Raw genomic sequence first — 16,335 nt, 5'->3', positions numbered from 1 at the left:
CATAAGACAAGCACATGATAAACAGAATAAGATCTTATGAAAGACAAAACTGTAAAAGCCAAACCAAATAGTCAAAAATAAATTAGCTAAAAAAAAGAAGGTGAAGTTTTTGTGACAAGGTGATGCAAAAGGGCCCTAAACTCTCCCATTGAGACCAATTCTTAAAAAAATGTGAAGAATATATATTGATTTGTACAGTGGAACTTTCTGTTTTCTGGTTATTTTCAGTGAAGCCTCTCCAAAAAAAGCACTGATGTCTTTTTTTTCCTCATGTACAAGACAAATGTTTAATTTTTCTATGACTGTTTGACTGATTTGTTTCTTTTAATTGCAGTTATTAGATTGTTTGGAGGCAGCTCCGTCTAAAGCGTCCTGCTGACAACAGTGCCCATGTCATCTGAATAAGACATTGGTTCACTTTCATTTAAAGCACAACTGGATCAGTGAATTAAGGAATCTCACTGTCTTCCCTCGTTTGGGTTCATGCAGAGCTGTTTGTCGAGCCATAAAGGACAAATCCAATCAAATTTGGGAGAAGAGGTTAAGGAATCGAGAACTCTGGCCTCTTCTTCTGTGGTGCTTGTTACGCCTCAGAATCACCCTCATAAATCTTCTCAGTGAAGTAACAGTCCCAAGAAGTGCAAGGGTATTTCAAAGGTTGTCACAGATGAGATATAAAGTAACTGGAACGGCAGTCAGTGAGAAATGTGGATATAGTATTACTCAGCAGAGGGACACTCAAAGTCAAGCCGTATCTCGCTCTACCTTTGTTTGATATATTAACGCCTTTATTTTTAACTCAGGCATAAAAGCAAATAAAGTGTTTTAGATTGTCTTTTATATGATAGTTGTGAAGGCTGTGGGGGGTTATAATACCTACTAGAATATTTGCATTTCCTGAAGAAAATGCAAGTGAATACCAGCCTGTCATTGCCTGATCTGGTTAGATCTCGGAAGCTAAACAGGTCTGGGCCTGGTTTAACTGCTGGTTTATTCTCAGCTAGTCATGCGCGTGTGGAGTTGTGAATCACAGCCTGTAGATTTAATTTTAGCATTTGCGCTCCATGTAAATTTGGATGAACACCGTCTTTTTTTTAATAGATCAGCACGTTTCCAAATGAGGTCAAAGTTGTCAATAAACGTAAAATTAGAGTTTGCACCAGGATTGTAAGAAGTTGTGTTGCTGTAGTAGGCGGCTAAATCATTCTAAATCCTTATTTAATGAACGAAGAGGACCAGAAATGAATATTGATTTCCCACATGCTTTTAGAACGTCAAAGAGAAGGTTAAACTCATTTATGGTCAGTATCGATTTGTGTCGGATAACTATAATTTAGTGACAGTTGCTGGTAGCGTGGGTAGCATTTGTTTAAGATGGTGTGAACTGTAGCACCTGGTATACAGTGTGTGATGACAATAAAGATTCTAATATTCCTCGTTATTGAATCGCCGATAATGAGTGTAGTTAGCAGGAAGAAGGTGTGAGGAGTGTGTGTGGGCTTGTTATACTGACCGGGAACGTCCGGCATCTGGTGGAGCTCGGTCCCTGAAAGCTGCGGGGAAGTCTCTGTTATCGGCTCTGGTTGGCGTTGAAGCGGCTCTGCTTCTAACGGTGCTGGAGTCGCTGATTTCTGTGGGGAATCTTTTGTCATCGCCTGGCGTTGAAGTGTTGCAGCAGTAGGCGGATTGGAGCGATGCTCGTTGATGGCTGTGTGCGGAGCTAGCATGCCCCTGGATTGCAGCTGTGACCGTTGGGAATTTAATCCAAGCGGTGGTGGAGGCACACCATAGCATCATATTAGCTAGCTTTAGCATTAACTTAGCATTAGCCCTGCATTAACATTAGCTTAGTGTTAACATTAGGCTAGCATTAACATTAGCCTAACATTAACCTAGCAATAGCATTATCCTAGCATTAGCACTAACCTAGCATTAGCCTAATATTAGTATTAACCTAGCTTGAGCACTAACAATCATTAGCACTACCTTAGCATTAACCAAGCAATAGCATGAATCTAGCAATAGTTTAACATTAGCAATAAGGTTAAAAAAGGTGTAAATGTGTTGAAAATATTAGCTGAACATGTTAATATAACTCAAGAAGTTTAAATTACAAGAGTACAATCATAAATCTCCGGAACTTTCTGAATGTTTTCACAGCTTATTTGTCAAAATCGGACAAACGTTGTAGGAGGAGTTAACGAAAGACGGAAGATAAAACCAGATCATAACTATAGGGAGGATGTATCCTCACTAATTACACCCAGACTACCTTTGTACAGGATTAGAGCTCAATGTTTACATCTATCAGGATTGGTTCCAAAAACTCATTTCAGTAAAATTAAATAGTCAATGACAATCTATCATTAATCCGTTCAGTCTTTACTAGATAAGTGTAATTGCTGATTGAACGCTGGAAGTGTATTAGCTGTGGGGAATTAGACAATGAGATTTTCCCTTTGATTTCATACATCAAAATAATAATTACACCTTTTTCCCTTTTGCTGATACATTTGCTACTTTGCCACATATTGACTGTGTTTGACATTGTTGGCTGAGTTTGTAAGGTACAGATCTTTGTCAGGTGGGCACAGTTCTTGGTCAGGGCATCTGGTACTAATGACTTGTGCCATGTTCATTCTACTCATTACATGATGACTTTTGAAAATATTACACATGCCGGATTTTTTTCTGTATCAATTCCTTAAACTTATCGATTCTTGTCAGTAGGCCTTGAAGTATATATTGGGAAAGTTAACCACTTAAGGTCGCCTCCCTCTGCTCCACACAACACAGGTTCTGAGCTGATGCCCAAAGCTCTGTCCACCAGGATAATCGGTGGGATCTGGTGGTTCTTTACACTCATCATCATATCGTCATACACCGCCAATCTAGCAGCGTTTCTAACTATCGAGAGGATGGATTCACCAGTGGACTCGGCTGATGACATCGCTAAGCAGACCAAGATTGAGTACGGCGTGGTCAAAGATGGAGCCACAATGTCGTTTTTTAAGGTAAAGCACAAACACCGCAGACTAGACTCTGTATGACATAAGCTAGAAGTGATTGGTGAAGGATAGATCTATTGGTTAGCTGATTGCCAACAGGACTAACCTGAGACTTGGTGCTTAATCCAAGCCCGTAGAAGCTAGATCACTGAAGTAAGGCTAATGTTGTGATGTGTAGATGGAAAGAAATTATGCAAAATGTGGTGAAATGGGAGTTTTTGCATGTGATTGGTAAGATAAATTATCTACTACAAAAATCACCAATGAGTGAATATCTTTTTTTTCTGTTTGATGTCGACTCACCAAGACTTTGAACATCTTTTAACTCTAATATTTTGTTAGAAATGCAGGGCAATGCTTCAGCAGCATAAATCAGTTGGTTACCAGTGAATTATTCAAATATTTCCTTGGGCAACACATGAAAATATACAGAAAAGGAAAAAAAAAAAAACACAAAATGACAAAATTACACAAAACAACCACAAGAATATGCAGAATTGACTCCAAAAACACAAAATGACAACAAAAATACACAAGATTACACCAAAAATTCACAAAACAAGAAGAATATACAAAGTGTATTCAAAAAACACAAAATAAAAACAAAAATACATAAGATTACTACAAAACTACACAAAATATACAAAAAAAAACCCAACGAGAATATGCTAAATTGACTTCAAAAACCTAAAATAACAACAAAAATACACAAGATTTCAACAAAACAACAACAATAATATACAAAATTGACTCCAAAAACACAAAATAAGAGGAACATTTACCAAGACCCAACACAACAAGAAAAACACACACAATGAGAGGAAAATACACACAATGTCAACTAAAACATGCATAAACCTTTGTTATTTTCTATATTAAACCTCAGATCTGTCATTCGTCTAAATACTGGCATGAATGTGGCTTTATTAATATTTAACTTAGGTTTAGTCATGCAGATTTTACTGTAAAAATAATTAAACATTAAATTTCTGATTTTCTTTGGAGTCAAAACTTTCTTTGGATCTTTCTCTCCACACCTGAAATGCAAATCTCTGAACGCAGCTTGGTAATTGGGAGACACAGGTGTCTGATTGCCTTCAGCTCAAGTGTTCTCCACTTCTACTTGGTCTGACAAAAAACATTTAATGATGTTAACTCAATGAGGCAGAGAGTCACGATCAATTGTGACGAGACCAGGGAAGAGGTACAGCGTGTAAGCGCATCCATTTGATCCTGAAATGTTTACCTTCCGAAAAATGTATTCAGACGTTGGCATCTCGTATTTGGTTAGTTGTGAATCAGACACAAAAAGAGACACTGAGTGTACGCTGTGTTTTAGATTTGCTACAAACTTGTTCCCATGGGCCCATTGCATTGTTTGTGACTTTAAAGTGATTTTTTTTTTTTATATCTGTAGAGATTTCACTCTCAATTTTACATACTCTGATGCTGTCATTGTTTAGCGGGTAGCAACACACTGCCTCGATTCACCAAAGCTTAACAATTGTCCTTTTGTTAACACGACAATGGGTGAACGGAATTGGAATCGAGTTTTTGATTGCAGGCCTTCATAAAAGAGAAGGGAATGGAGAAAGAGAGGGAAAAGGTGATTCTGTTTGTGAAGCCAAGAAAACCACAAAAACTCATTAAAAAAGCTACAATAGAGATACAACCATTGGTCACATGATCCGACAAATGGACACACAAGTGCAACAGAATCATTGCACATTGTGACATCAGCATTACGTTAATGATAAAAAACTAAGTCTCGCAGTGTGATTCTTACTCAGGGTGCGAGAGGTTCCGGTTCAGATCCTAATTTTGACGTCAAACTTAGTATGTGCCGTACTTTCGTATGACATTTTGAACAGTTCCACAGACACTTACTGACTGTTCAGACTCTAATTAGGTGATGAAGGACACCTGAGTGGAAACTTGAGAACAGAGGTGTCACAATATAGCAGTGTGGGTGTGTTTTAGATTTAGCTTACTTCTTATGTCGCGTTCACACCAAACGCGTCCAAAGCATCAACAGGGTCAGGTTTACGTAGACAATATATGGTGGACGCGCTTCTAAGAGCGTTGAGAGGTCCCGTAGAGCGTAGAGAGGTGATCATGTAGAGCCGATAAATGGGAGTCGGAGGCGGCGTGTTCAGCAAGGAACTCCAAACTTTATTCTCCATTCACCCACTCTTCTCTATAGCCCTTTAACGCACACATCTGATCGGAAACACCGCCTTCTCAACACAATAATGTTCCCCACCACTTCACAGTCAATGGGTGAATTATGAACGTAACTGATCGCCACATCATCCATTGTATGAACACCACCGGCAACAGAGAAGCCCCTCCCCTAAAACTCAACGCGCTCCCTTCCCAACTTGTTTGGACGTGCGCCCTGAGCGTCTACGACGCTGGTGACAAGCGTCTGATTCACTGAACACAAGCGTCCAACTAGGGGCGTAAGGCACGATTTTGTTGCCCGAAACGCATTTGGTGTGAACGCAGCATTAAGTCACAGCCGTTTTTTCTCCGAAAATTACATACTCATAACAAATAATGTTTTTCTAAGCTTCTACATGACCTACATGGCTATTTTTGTTCAGATTGAAGTCGGACCCTTAGTGGTTACTAGGGATGTAACGATTAATCGTAAGGCAGTGAAAAATCAATTCATAGGTATCACGTTTACATCGATACTGTGAAAATTGAATCGCAGTACTTTTTTTAAACAGCAGAGGGCACTATATATTATCTTTTTCTTGTCCAGAAGTGTTGGCGGCGGGCGGAATCTGCTACTACTTTCTGTCTGGCCGACTTCTACTCTTAAACATGTTCATAAATGATTTCTTACCCCTTTAAAACCGAAAGAATATCTGTAATATTGTAAAAGTCACATTTTTCTATTAGCTCTGTCTGCTAGCATAGCATCTCTTCTTCACTGCTAGAATAACTGCATGCCAACCTATCACTGGGTTACCAGCGCCCTCTGCTGGTCTAAACAAATATGACATAAATACAATGCAATGACTGTTTTTTTTTTTTTTAAGTCCAATTGTTAAGGCACAAAATACTTTTTCACTTTTAAAAAGAAAAAGAACTATTCTGCAGTTTTGCATTGTTTACTATAGAACCAGAATTTAAATTATTAGGCTTCTTCTTCATTTGTATTATTCCTTCCTTCCTAATCATTACATCTCTTGTGGTTACAGATGATGTGAAATTCTGGAAATATGTGTTACTGATAAATCATGTTTTAGATACAGAAATCTGTAGTCTGCCCAAAAAACCTCGAGATTTACATCAAATATAAAGCCATGGGGGTTCAGGTCTCCTTTTGCAGTTTGTTGATGTTTAGTCCTGTTTTGTTCGTCTTTTAGTTTGTAACGTGTTTTTTGTTTTTTCAAACTGAGTAGTACGTTAGAGGGATAAGGGCGTTCACCTTTATTTATTGGCATATATTTTTTTTACACATATAAAAATTTGGTCTCTGCATTTAACCCATCCCTGAGGAGCAGTGGCATTTCCAACTTGGCCTTTGCCTCTGGTTTCCTCAGGCTTTTTAACCACTCCCCTCTCCCTTGTTGAATGCTGATTTGACTCAGGTGTTCAACTAACAAAAGCAGGGCAGGCTGAGGAATCACCAGTCACGTCAGTAGGTCATGAAAAGTTCATTTGTTACATTTTTTCACCCGATATCCCCAGTTCACAGCGTAAAAATCAAGATCTAACAGTTTGTTTTTATATCTGAGAGTCAATAGTAACTTATTTATCACCATGAGTCATCAGTGAATTACTCGTTGGAGTAATAAAAAAGCAGCATCAGCTCTAAGTTGCCATATGGTCAGGTGCCATCTTGGCAACGCTTGCCTTTAATGGTAATTGGTAGCTTTAAGTTTTAATATCAGACTATCATATCTCAGTTTTACACAGCTGCGGCTCTGCCTCTGTTGGAGTTTACAATAATAAAGGGCTCCTCATAATAGCATCTTTCACAATTTGAAATGGCTTATAGTCTGTAGACAGTAATTATCTAGAATTAGACATGGCATAAATGTGACCTCTTCAAAAATAGCATGAAATACCACATGGGTTGATGCAAGACTAATGGCAAGGCATTCCGCCGCCTCAAGAGCACTTAAAAGAAAATATGTGTGCAATGCTTCAATTTATTGAGAATAATAGACATCTGCAGGTATGATGACAGAGGTCAGTGGCTTCATAAACCTCATTCTGAACGATGTAAAGCAGCAGATTTTTCAAGTTTTTCAAATATCCTTAAGAAAAAAATTATCAATTTAAAATGAATTGCATTGAATATAGTTGCACAGGAACATTAATAACTTTAGATAAAAAAAAGTCTGATAGTTTGTGCTGCTTAAGACGGAAAATCGAAAATGTAAGATTTAAGAAATAATGAAGACAGCAGTTTTAGTTTATTTTCTTACATATATATATATATATATATATATATATATATATATATATAGTATATATACATTGCAGTGGGACATTAATGTTGTTTTTCATTTCTACATATTCAAAAAATTTATAATAGTCACATAATTGTTATTATAACAATAATACATAAAAATGTTAATAGAAGAAAAAAGTCACAATAATGAAATCACAATATTTTATTCCATCTCATTTCTATATTTTGCCTGGGCAAATGCTAATGACGCCCTAAAACAGTGTTTTTCAACCTTGGGGTTACCTGGAATTAAAATGGGGTCACCTGAAATGTAATTGGTAGAAAGAAAAAAGTTTTTTTAAAAATAAAAAAATTATTATTATTTTCCAAATACACATCACACACACAATAAATATCAAAGAACCGTATCCTATTCTTAAACTTTTTCAAATATAAATCTAGTTTAAATACTAGTGTGTACTATTCCTGGCTACTCTGTATTTGATCAAAAACTAATTCTAGAAAGAAAAAAAATGTCTCTGGGGTCACTGGACATATGTGATATCAAAATAGGGTCACGACCCAAAAAAGGTTGGGAACCTCTGCCCTATAAATTGGGCTGTGAACCAGTTTTTGGGCCTAAACCAATCAGATGACAACCTCTGCTGTAAAGGACTGAACACTAATGAAGTCATCTCTGAGTTTTGCCGTCAAGCACTTGAAAAGACATAAATGCCTTTCATTCAGGGTTGATTTAGAAACTTCAATATCCTCCTCAATGAGAACCAGCAAATGATGTTCAAAGGCACATTTTTCTACTTGCTCTTTGTGTTTCTTCACAGAAATCTAAGGTTTCAACCTTTGAGAAGATGTGGGCTTTCATGAGCAGCAGACCGAGGACGTCATTAGTGAAGTCTATTGAAGACGGAATCCAGAGGGTCCTGAAGTCAGACTACGCCCTCATTACAGAGTCGCCTACTATTGATTACATCACCAGGAGAAACTGTAACCTGACGCAGGTCGGAGGACTTATCGACAGCAAAGGCTACGGCATCGGCACTCCCCTCGGTAAGCCCCTGTCAATGACCCAAACACTTTAATGAGTCATTAAACCTGATCACGGGGGGTATTCCAGAAAGGAGGTTCAACAAACTCTGAGTGTATCCATAAACTCTGGCTTAACATACTCTGAGTATCTGGTTCCATTACAGCTGGTATGAAGTGGGTCAATCAACTCTGAGTTAATAAACCTTGAGTTACTCTAGTGCACGATGAAAAGCCATCATCAATGGAGCAAAGACACCACGACCTACCATGGCGACAAGCCAGAAGAGAGTGACTTATTTTCCCCCCGATGGAGCTCGAGTGAATGCATAAGTTAGTATGCAGTAACTCAAACACTCACCAGCTAACCATACTTAAAATCCTATCAAACATGTATAAATAATTGGTTAAAAATGTTGTGTTCATTTAGGGTCAATCCAACTTGAGAAAAGCACACTTTTTAGCAGCTAAAAATTAAACATAAAAATATAATTTGGAAAGGTAATACATATTTAGGTCATCATCTCGCCACATTTATGGCCCGTTTCCACTGGCAGTATCGACTACTCAGCTCGGCTCTACTCTCTTTTTGAGTGTTTTCACTGGGAAAAACTACCTCTTTCATGGTACCTGGTGCTGGTTTTTTTAGTACCTCCTTTTGTTGAAGTGATCAACTCTCACACAGAGAGGAAGCATTTGGCCATCATTGATTTTTGTTGTCGATCTTGTGAGGATGGCATCAAAAAAGTGCAATCCGTGGAGTCTGAACGTTTCGCGTGTCAGGTTGGTGCTCAATGGAAACGCTCCAGAAAAACAATATAGGGTCCCAAAAGAGGAGTGCGGAGCCGTGTAAAGCCGATACCGCCAGTGGAAACGCACCATTAGATTTTAATTTGACCTTTTTAAATTGTTGTATCATATTGAAGGATACAAATGTGTATTATTTTAAATTGACATATCATAATAATATAAAAAACATTGAAAGCCAATCAGGTTTGTATCCAGGCGAGTTTACTACAGACGTCAGTAGGCGTTTTAATGCATAGAAACCTTTCTGATTGCTCTGCATTTCCCTAAATGCTCTGCATCCCCAATGTTGTAAAGAAAACTACAGTTAAACATAAAGCAGCACAACATTTGTAACAATAAGAACACACGTCCGCGGTGTGTGATGTTACTAATGTGTGGTCAGAGAAGAGTGTCAAGGTAAATTAAATTAAATCTTGTATGGAAACACCTCTCGTGGCGTAGAGCATCTCTAGTTATTTGAGCCTCAACATTGATCGGATTTGGAATCAACGGACAATAGATGGGCGGAGCCAGTCGAAACCCAGGGTTTCTACTACAAAACCTGCCAACAAGCAGGTTCACTTCAAGGAGAACGTTACCGTGGCTTTCTAGAACCAGACATGTGAGTTTTCCTTATTTGAGCCCAAACATACTCAGAGTTTGACTATAACCTGCTTTCTGAAATACCCCCCATGTCTGTTTGAAACCCCCTGTTGTTTACCAGTGACTCTTCAGATATGGTTTGTTTGTGAACCTTATTATAACTGCGTACAGCTGGCGTTGACTCTCAAATAAAATAGGCCTTATGGTGTTTTCAGGCTCCCCGTATAGAGACAAAATCACCATAGCGATCCTAAGCATCTTGGAGGACGGACGCCTGCACATGCTGAAGGAGAAGTGGTGGAGTGGGAACAGCTGTTTGGAAGAAGAGCGTCGCGAGACGGGCCCCATGGGTATCCAGAACCTGGGTGGTATATTCATCGTGCTGGCATCGGGCCTGGTGCTGTCGGTGTTTGTAGCGATCGCTGAATTCATCTACAAGCTCAGGAAGACTGCGGAACGTGAGCAGGTATATATTTGAATGAATGCCTTCGCTGTCAGCTTTAGAATTGAAATTTCATTTGATTACACCTTTGATAGCACTGTAGCTTATTTCACCATATTATTTGATGAAAAACCATTGTAGCCTGGTAGATATGTCAAAAACATGTTCACTTCTGAACGAAAGCATGAAAATTTGTACATGAAGGTTGTTGAGTATGCCGAATTCATCTTTAATGGGATCCACGCTGACAAACCAACGGTTCCCGCTCAAAATCAAGAAATCCAAGATGGCCACCATCCCAATTGCAAATTTGGATATTTTGTCATAACTTTGGTTTTATTTTACATACAAGCATGATCTCAGTGGCAAATTATAGGTTTTCAGGGTCAAGGAATTAAATAATACAAATATCGTAAATTATGCTCAGAGCAAGATCCAAGTATTGCACATTTCAGTCTTACCATAACTTGTTTTAAAGTTAACCGGAAGTTTTGTCAGTAGCGCAATGTTGAGTCTCCGAAAATCTCCAAAATGTCGGCATGAAAAATGTATACGTGAGTTTTATGGATCAAATGATCACATGTTGATATTCTACTTGGTCACTTTCTCACATAAAATGTTTTCAGAACTTTCAAAGGTGGAGAATCAACATAGATATTTTGCCTCAATGTGACTTTAGGTTCCAAATGCATCTTGGAAAACTTGGAAGACTTCAGTGGGAACGCTCATCATCCTAATCATACTTATAGTATATAGTAGACAGTATATACTCATTGAGTGTGTAGTGTATAGTATGGAGTGTGACATTTCTGACAGTTTTGGAAGTCAAGACAAGACCATGACCATAAAAATTGTTGAATCAATTTTAAAAACCATTTCAAGCTTGAACAGTTAAAGAGCATTCTGACTTTTTTAAAAATGAAGGTGTCTGAAACAACAAAAATCTCAAATCTTGACAAATTTGTTCTACTAAATTATTGCAAAAAATAAATCCTTGTACATATAGAAAATCCACTGATGAGGCCTAAAGTAAATAATTAAAGAGATTTCAGACTAGATGGACAGATGTCTTAAGTTTTCGCAGGTGTTGGACACATAAGGCACTGGACAAGACTTCCAATCCATGACCTAACGCTAAATGTTATATTACAACATGAATTAATCAGGAACAGTTCCAAGTGCTTCTCCTTCATATCACATTAATAACTTTAGGACAATAGCAGATCAGTGCTGGTCTCAACTGGTGTTGTCGGAAAATCCCTAGTCTGAGCAGTCAGACACCAAGACAAGACCAAGACCCTTAACATGTGGTCTCAAGACCAAGACTGGTCTCGAGTATGACAATGCTAGTAGTAACCATGGTCCATGAGACAATGTTCATGTTACATGTGGTGATTTTGAAGTTTGCTGACAGCCATGAATTCTTATATTCACCCACTTGAACACACAAGTGGATTTAACACAAGAATATGTCGATCTTTTCTCTGCTCTTTAAACTGTCGCCGCTCTCTGCTGTCAGAACTATTTAAACCTAAGGCATTTACTCCTCCTCTCCCCCGTCCCTTTCTCCCCCATCGTCTCCCCTTCGTGCTCCACTCCCCTTTTCGCCCAGAGGTCTTTGTGCAGCGCCATGGTGGACGAGATCAGACTGTCATTCACCTGCGAGAGAAGGGTGAAACACAAGCCGCCGCAGCCTCCGGTCGAGGTGAAGACGGATGCAGTGATCAACATGCACGCCTACAACGACCGACGACTCCCGGGAAAGGACAGCATGAGCTGCAGCACTGGGATGACGCCCGTATTCCCGTGACGTTGTGTTCCCCGCACGGCAAGAGCCTCCTGAGCAGCGTTTCTGGGGCGCTGCCAGAAACTAGAGACAACGGCATCGACGGTTTCACCAGATACACCATTAACCACAGTGACATAGGGACTCTAACTAAACACGGGCAGCTCAAACTGGCAGCATCAGCCACACAGGTATGACAGTGTTCACCACTGCTGTAGAAACCCCGAGAAAATACGGAATACATGGGGAAAAAACTGGGAAAAGTTCTTGAGATAAAAGGACAGTGTACGGTACTTGAAATACCAGTATGTGGTCCTGCGTTTACCGTTGCAACAAAACAACACATGTTCGTAGAAAGCAATGAAGAGAAATCTCAATCAGCAGAAATACTGAAATGTATCTGAACAACTGGTCAAACTTTACTTAAAGTTTTACACATAAGGCTCCATTACGCTGTCAATATCTGTCATTAGCATGAACAAGTGGTCATGAAGGCTGTCATTGAATTTGCTAAATTATGACACCTTTAGAGCTATGTTGGCATTTTTTGGGTTAGGTGGAGGGATCTAGTGGGGTTGGGTAGGGTTAGGGTTATGGTTAGGAGTTAGGGCACACGTGTCAAACTCAAGGCCCGGGGGTCAAATCCAGTGTTCGCGATGGCACTATACAGGGTACTTGATAAAGAGGAAAATTAACAAATGCAAGCATTAAAAATATGGGGTTTTCTAATGTTTATTTTCAGTTAGAAATTATAATTATTCTAATTATTATTCACAAAACAACAACAAAAACACATGAAATAAGTGATAAATAATATACTGAATGATAAAAAGAACAGACAAATGACAACAAAATATACAAAATGACACCAAAAAGAGACAAAGAGAGAAAAGTACTATTATTAGCAACACACAAAACGACAACAAATGAGAGAAAAATACACATCACTACAAAATACACCAAAATGACAAAAACAACATAAGAAATAACCAAATGACACCAAACACACACACACACACACACAGAGAGATTAATTTAAATATCAACACACACAATAAGAGAAAGATTTACTGAATAATAAAAAGAACAGAAAAACAAAATGACACCAAAAAACACACAAAATTATGATAGAAATGATTTTGATAAGAACATGAACTGAAAATATAAGAGTCAGTCTTGGTTCCACATCAAGCAGGAATTGGGCGTAAACGATCCAGGAGCCACTAAATACTGTTTCATTCAATTTATTTACAAAATGAGATTCTTTAAAATATGTGTTTTCACTTGTTCATTCCATCATTATGATCTATAGTTGGACAAAGGGGGGGTACTTAGATTCAAAAGTTAGTGAAAGGCGGTACTAGAGCCAAAAAACGTTTGAGAACCACTGCTTTAGAAAAACCAATTCAGGAGAAACAATTGACTATTGAATTGACTATCGTGTAAATTATCAAATAATCCAGATGTAGATATCTCAAATTCACCAATTTAATGAAATTCCACAGTGTTTTAAGGGGTTTGGATTTTTCCTTTGTTTCTATCACATGAATGCAGTCATTTTGAATTGTAAATTGTAGAAAAAACTCAACATTTTTCCACAAATCTTGCGATTTCTCACAAACAATTCCACAAATTTACTCTAAATTACACAAAAATTGGTAACAAAATCAAGAAGTTTTGAAGTGAATTGAACTGATAATGAAAACTAGAGCACAATGGTGTTAAAATTGTTCTTTTTTTTTTACCTGTTTAAAATCCACGGCCCACTAGAGATCAAACTGGGCCGTATTTTGTCCCATGAACTAAAATCAGTTTTACACCCCTAGGTTAGGGTAACGAATGACACTTAATGACACCTTGTTCATGCTAATGATAGGTGTCATGTCATAATAATGACAGCGTAATATCAGCCTTTATGTATAAAACTTAAAGTAAAGTGTTACTGAAAAACTCAATAAAAGGCTGTAGAATGGCAATAAATGATCACAGGAATGATAAAAACAGCAATCATTCAACAACAAAATCCATCATAATCCGTGTATCATTTGTTCATTCGTTTTTCATTATGTAACAAAAACATGAAAAACGTAAAAAAAACACTCATTATTTGATATTTGTTTCCAAAACCAAAAATGAAAAAATGGAAAACGCCTTGTTTTTCAAATTCAAGCTCTTTTGCTTTGGTACAGAAAACAAAAAACAGTAAACGCCTTTATTTGTTTTCACCGATTTGCCAAAGTACGTGACCCAGAAGTGTGCTCTCATCCGACGCTAACGGCTATGCTAACGGCAGTTCAACATGACAAGATCGCTGTTTCCAACTGTGCATCAGAAACGTGTCCTTTTCTCTTTAGCTGGTGTTGGACACAGAACCTCCTCACGGACATTTAGGAGGATTTAGAGACTGTTGCAGAGCTAAAGATGTCTCGGAATGTGTAACGCTTCACTTCCGGGGTTTTTTTTTTTTCGTTTTTCATGTTTTTGTTACATAATGAAAAACAAATGAACGAATGATACACGGATCCATCGTCAATGTTTTCAATCTCATCCTGTTGATTTTTTTTTCTACTCTCCCGTTACTGCCTTAGTCAGTGAAAAATAGTGTTGTACCTCATTCATGTGGTTTGGAGCTGTACAAATACTCACAAAATGTTAAAAATACTCCAACATTTAAAGCAAATGATTTTATTTCAGTATTGTGATGTGGGATTGACTGCACAGGTTTTAGAAAAGAAATAAATAAATGGGCCAAAATACCTGATGCAATTTTTTTTATTTTTAACCATATTTAAAATGTAATGGTTTTGTTTTGTGCTCAACCTAATGAATGGAACAATCTATTACCAAAGACTTGACCATTCACGTACGAGTAGAAAAACACTTTGTTTTTTGAGAGAATGGATTTTGTGCTTTGTAATGTACAAGTTCAGTGAATTAGTGACACAAATGAGAATGTTAATGTGGCTCAGCTATAATAATAATAATAATAATAATAATAATAAGACTGGCTTCATCCAGGAACTAATGTATCTGTTGGAGTGACAGCTTTGGCCAATCCCTATACTTAGAGATTGTAAACAATCATTGCACAAAAACCGCGAGAAAGAAAAAAAAAAAAAAACGCAGTTCAATTAATAAAATAAACGTTGTCCCCATGTATTTAAACACTATAATCATACAAACTCATTAAAATGCTCAATAAAAGGGCAGCTTGTTCAAATATTTGTAAATCCTACAGTGCTTATGAAGAATATTCTGCAGCATAAATATTGTACCAATATTGTTATTATTATTATTTAATTAAATTCTTTATTTTTTACCCCAAATCAATGTTGTAAAACGTTGTACCACATGCTACTCACAGCCTACCTATCAGGGTGAATAATTGAGCATTTAAAGTCACATTTATAGACTCTGTTAACGTGTGGTTTGTGGTACGCTTGTGGTCACGTATCACAATTTTAAATTTGATCAATAAACTAGCCGTTACACAAATGTGATGATTGATAGGATACAATTGAAACATTAAATCATAATGTGCAGATAAATCCATCCCTCTGACAAATCTCTCACATCACTGTTATTCAAGCGTAGGAAAGCTGAACGTTTAGTTTTGTATTTGTTTTGATAAGATTAACATTCACAAATTAATTCCTGTCAATGTTGCACTGTAGGACTTAAAGCTGCAGTATGTTGGTTTTTTTCTGGAGTCATTTGGTCAAAAATTCATAACCCTGAGGCGGAACGGACCGTTTTGCGTCCTCGCAGATCCACGTCACTGTGCAGGGTCCGCCCCATGTACTGGTGTCAGAGGGAGAGTGAGAACAGCTGGGAAACATCGCCTGTAAACCTAAAAGAAGCTTATCCAAGGTGAATTCATTTTACAGTCTGGATGCAGAGTGATGGTTGTCACTCTGCTCTGAGCGGCAGCTGAGATCACTGCCGACTGTGTGTGTGCTTGTGGCGGGGACGAGCTGACAGCAGCAGTTGCTGTTCAGGGCAGTAACTACAGAGTTATACGTGGGTTCATTTCAGAGTCTCTAAAACACCAGAAAACTCTCCACTAATACAAGATAAGTTGCTAAGAGCATTCACGAAAGATTCCGGTAAGGGAGGTTAAGTTTTGATTTCGGTTTTGAAATGGAGCGGAGAGAGGATTCTACATACTGCAGCTTTAAGAGTAAAAAAAAAATGATAGATGCTATAAGGAACTGAGTCGTAAGAGCTGTTTTTAAAAGAGCCCTTGTCA

General features: G+C 37.9%; 1 protein-coding gene across 3 annotated transcripts in view; it reads left to right on the top strand.

Moving 5' to 3' along the window:
* The window catches only part of grik3 (glutamate ionotropic receptor kainate type subunit 3), a 163,936-nt gene extending 151,046 nt beyond the window's left edge, over positions 1-12,890 (top strand). The window contains exons 12-15 of one of the 3 annotated variants that reach the window (XM_028470424.1): positions 2,797-3,014; positions 8,265-8,490; positions 10,074-10,324; positions 11,915-12,890. In XM_028470424.1, coding sequence (XP_028326225.1) covers positions 2,797-3,014; positions 8,265-8,490; positions 10,074-10,324; positions 11,915-12,283 — 1,064 coding nt within the window. In that variant the 3' untranslated portion in view covers positions 12,284-12,890. Of the gene's footprint in view, positions 1-2,796; positions 3,015-8,264; positions 8,491-10,073; positions 10,325-11,912 lie in introns of those variants that run through there. The other 2 variants (XM_028470423.1, XM_028470425.1) reach the window with 2 other exon arrangements.
* Positions 12,891-16,335: the final 3,445 nt, after the last annotated feature.

This window comes from Gouania willdenowi, chromosome 16 (assembly GCF_900634775.1).
Source record: "Gouania willdenowi chromosome 16, fGouWil2.1, whole genome shotgun sequence".
Classification (NCBI taxonomy): Eukaryota; Metazoa; Chordata; class Actinopteri; order Blenniiformes; family Gobiesocidae; genus Gouania; species Gouania willdenowi.
The sequence above is the reverse complement of the archived record's forward strand: the minus strand, read 5'-3'. Positions and strand labels throughout refer to the sequence as shown.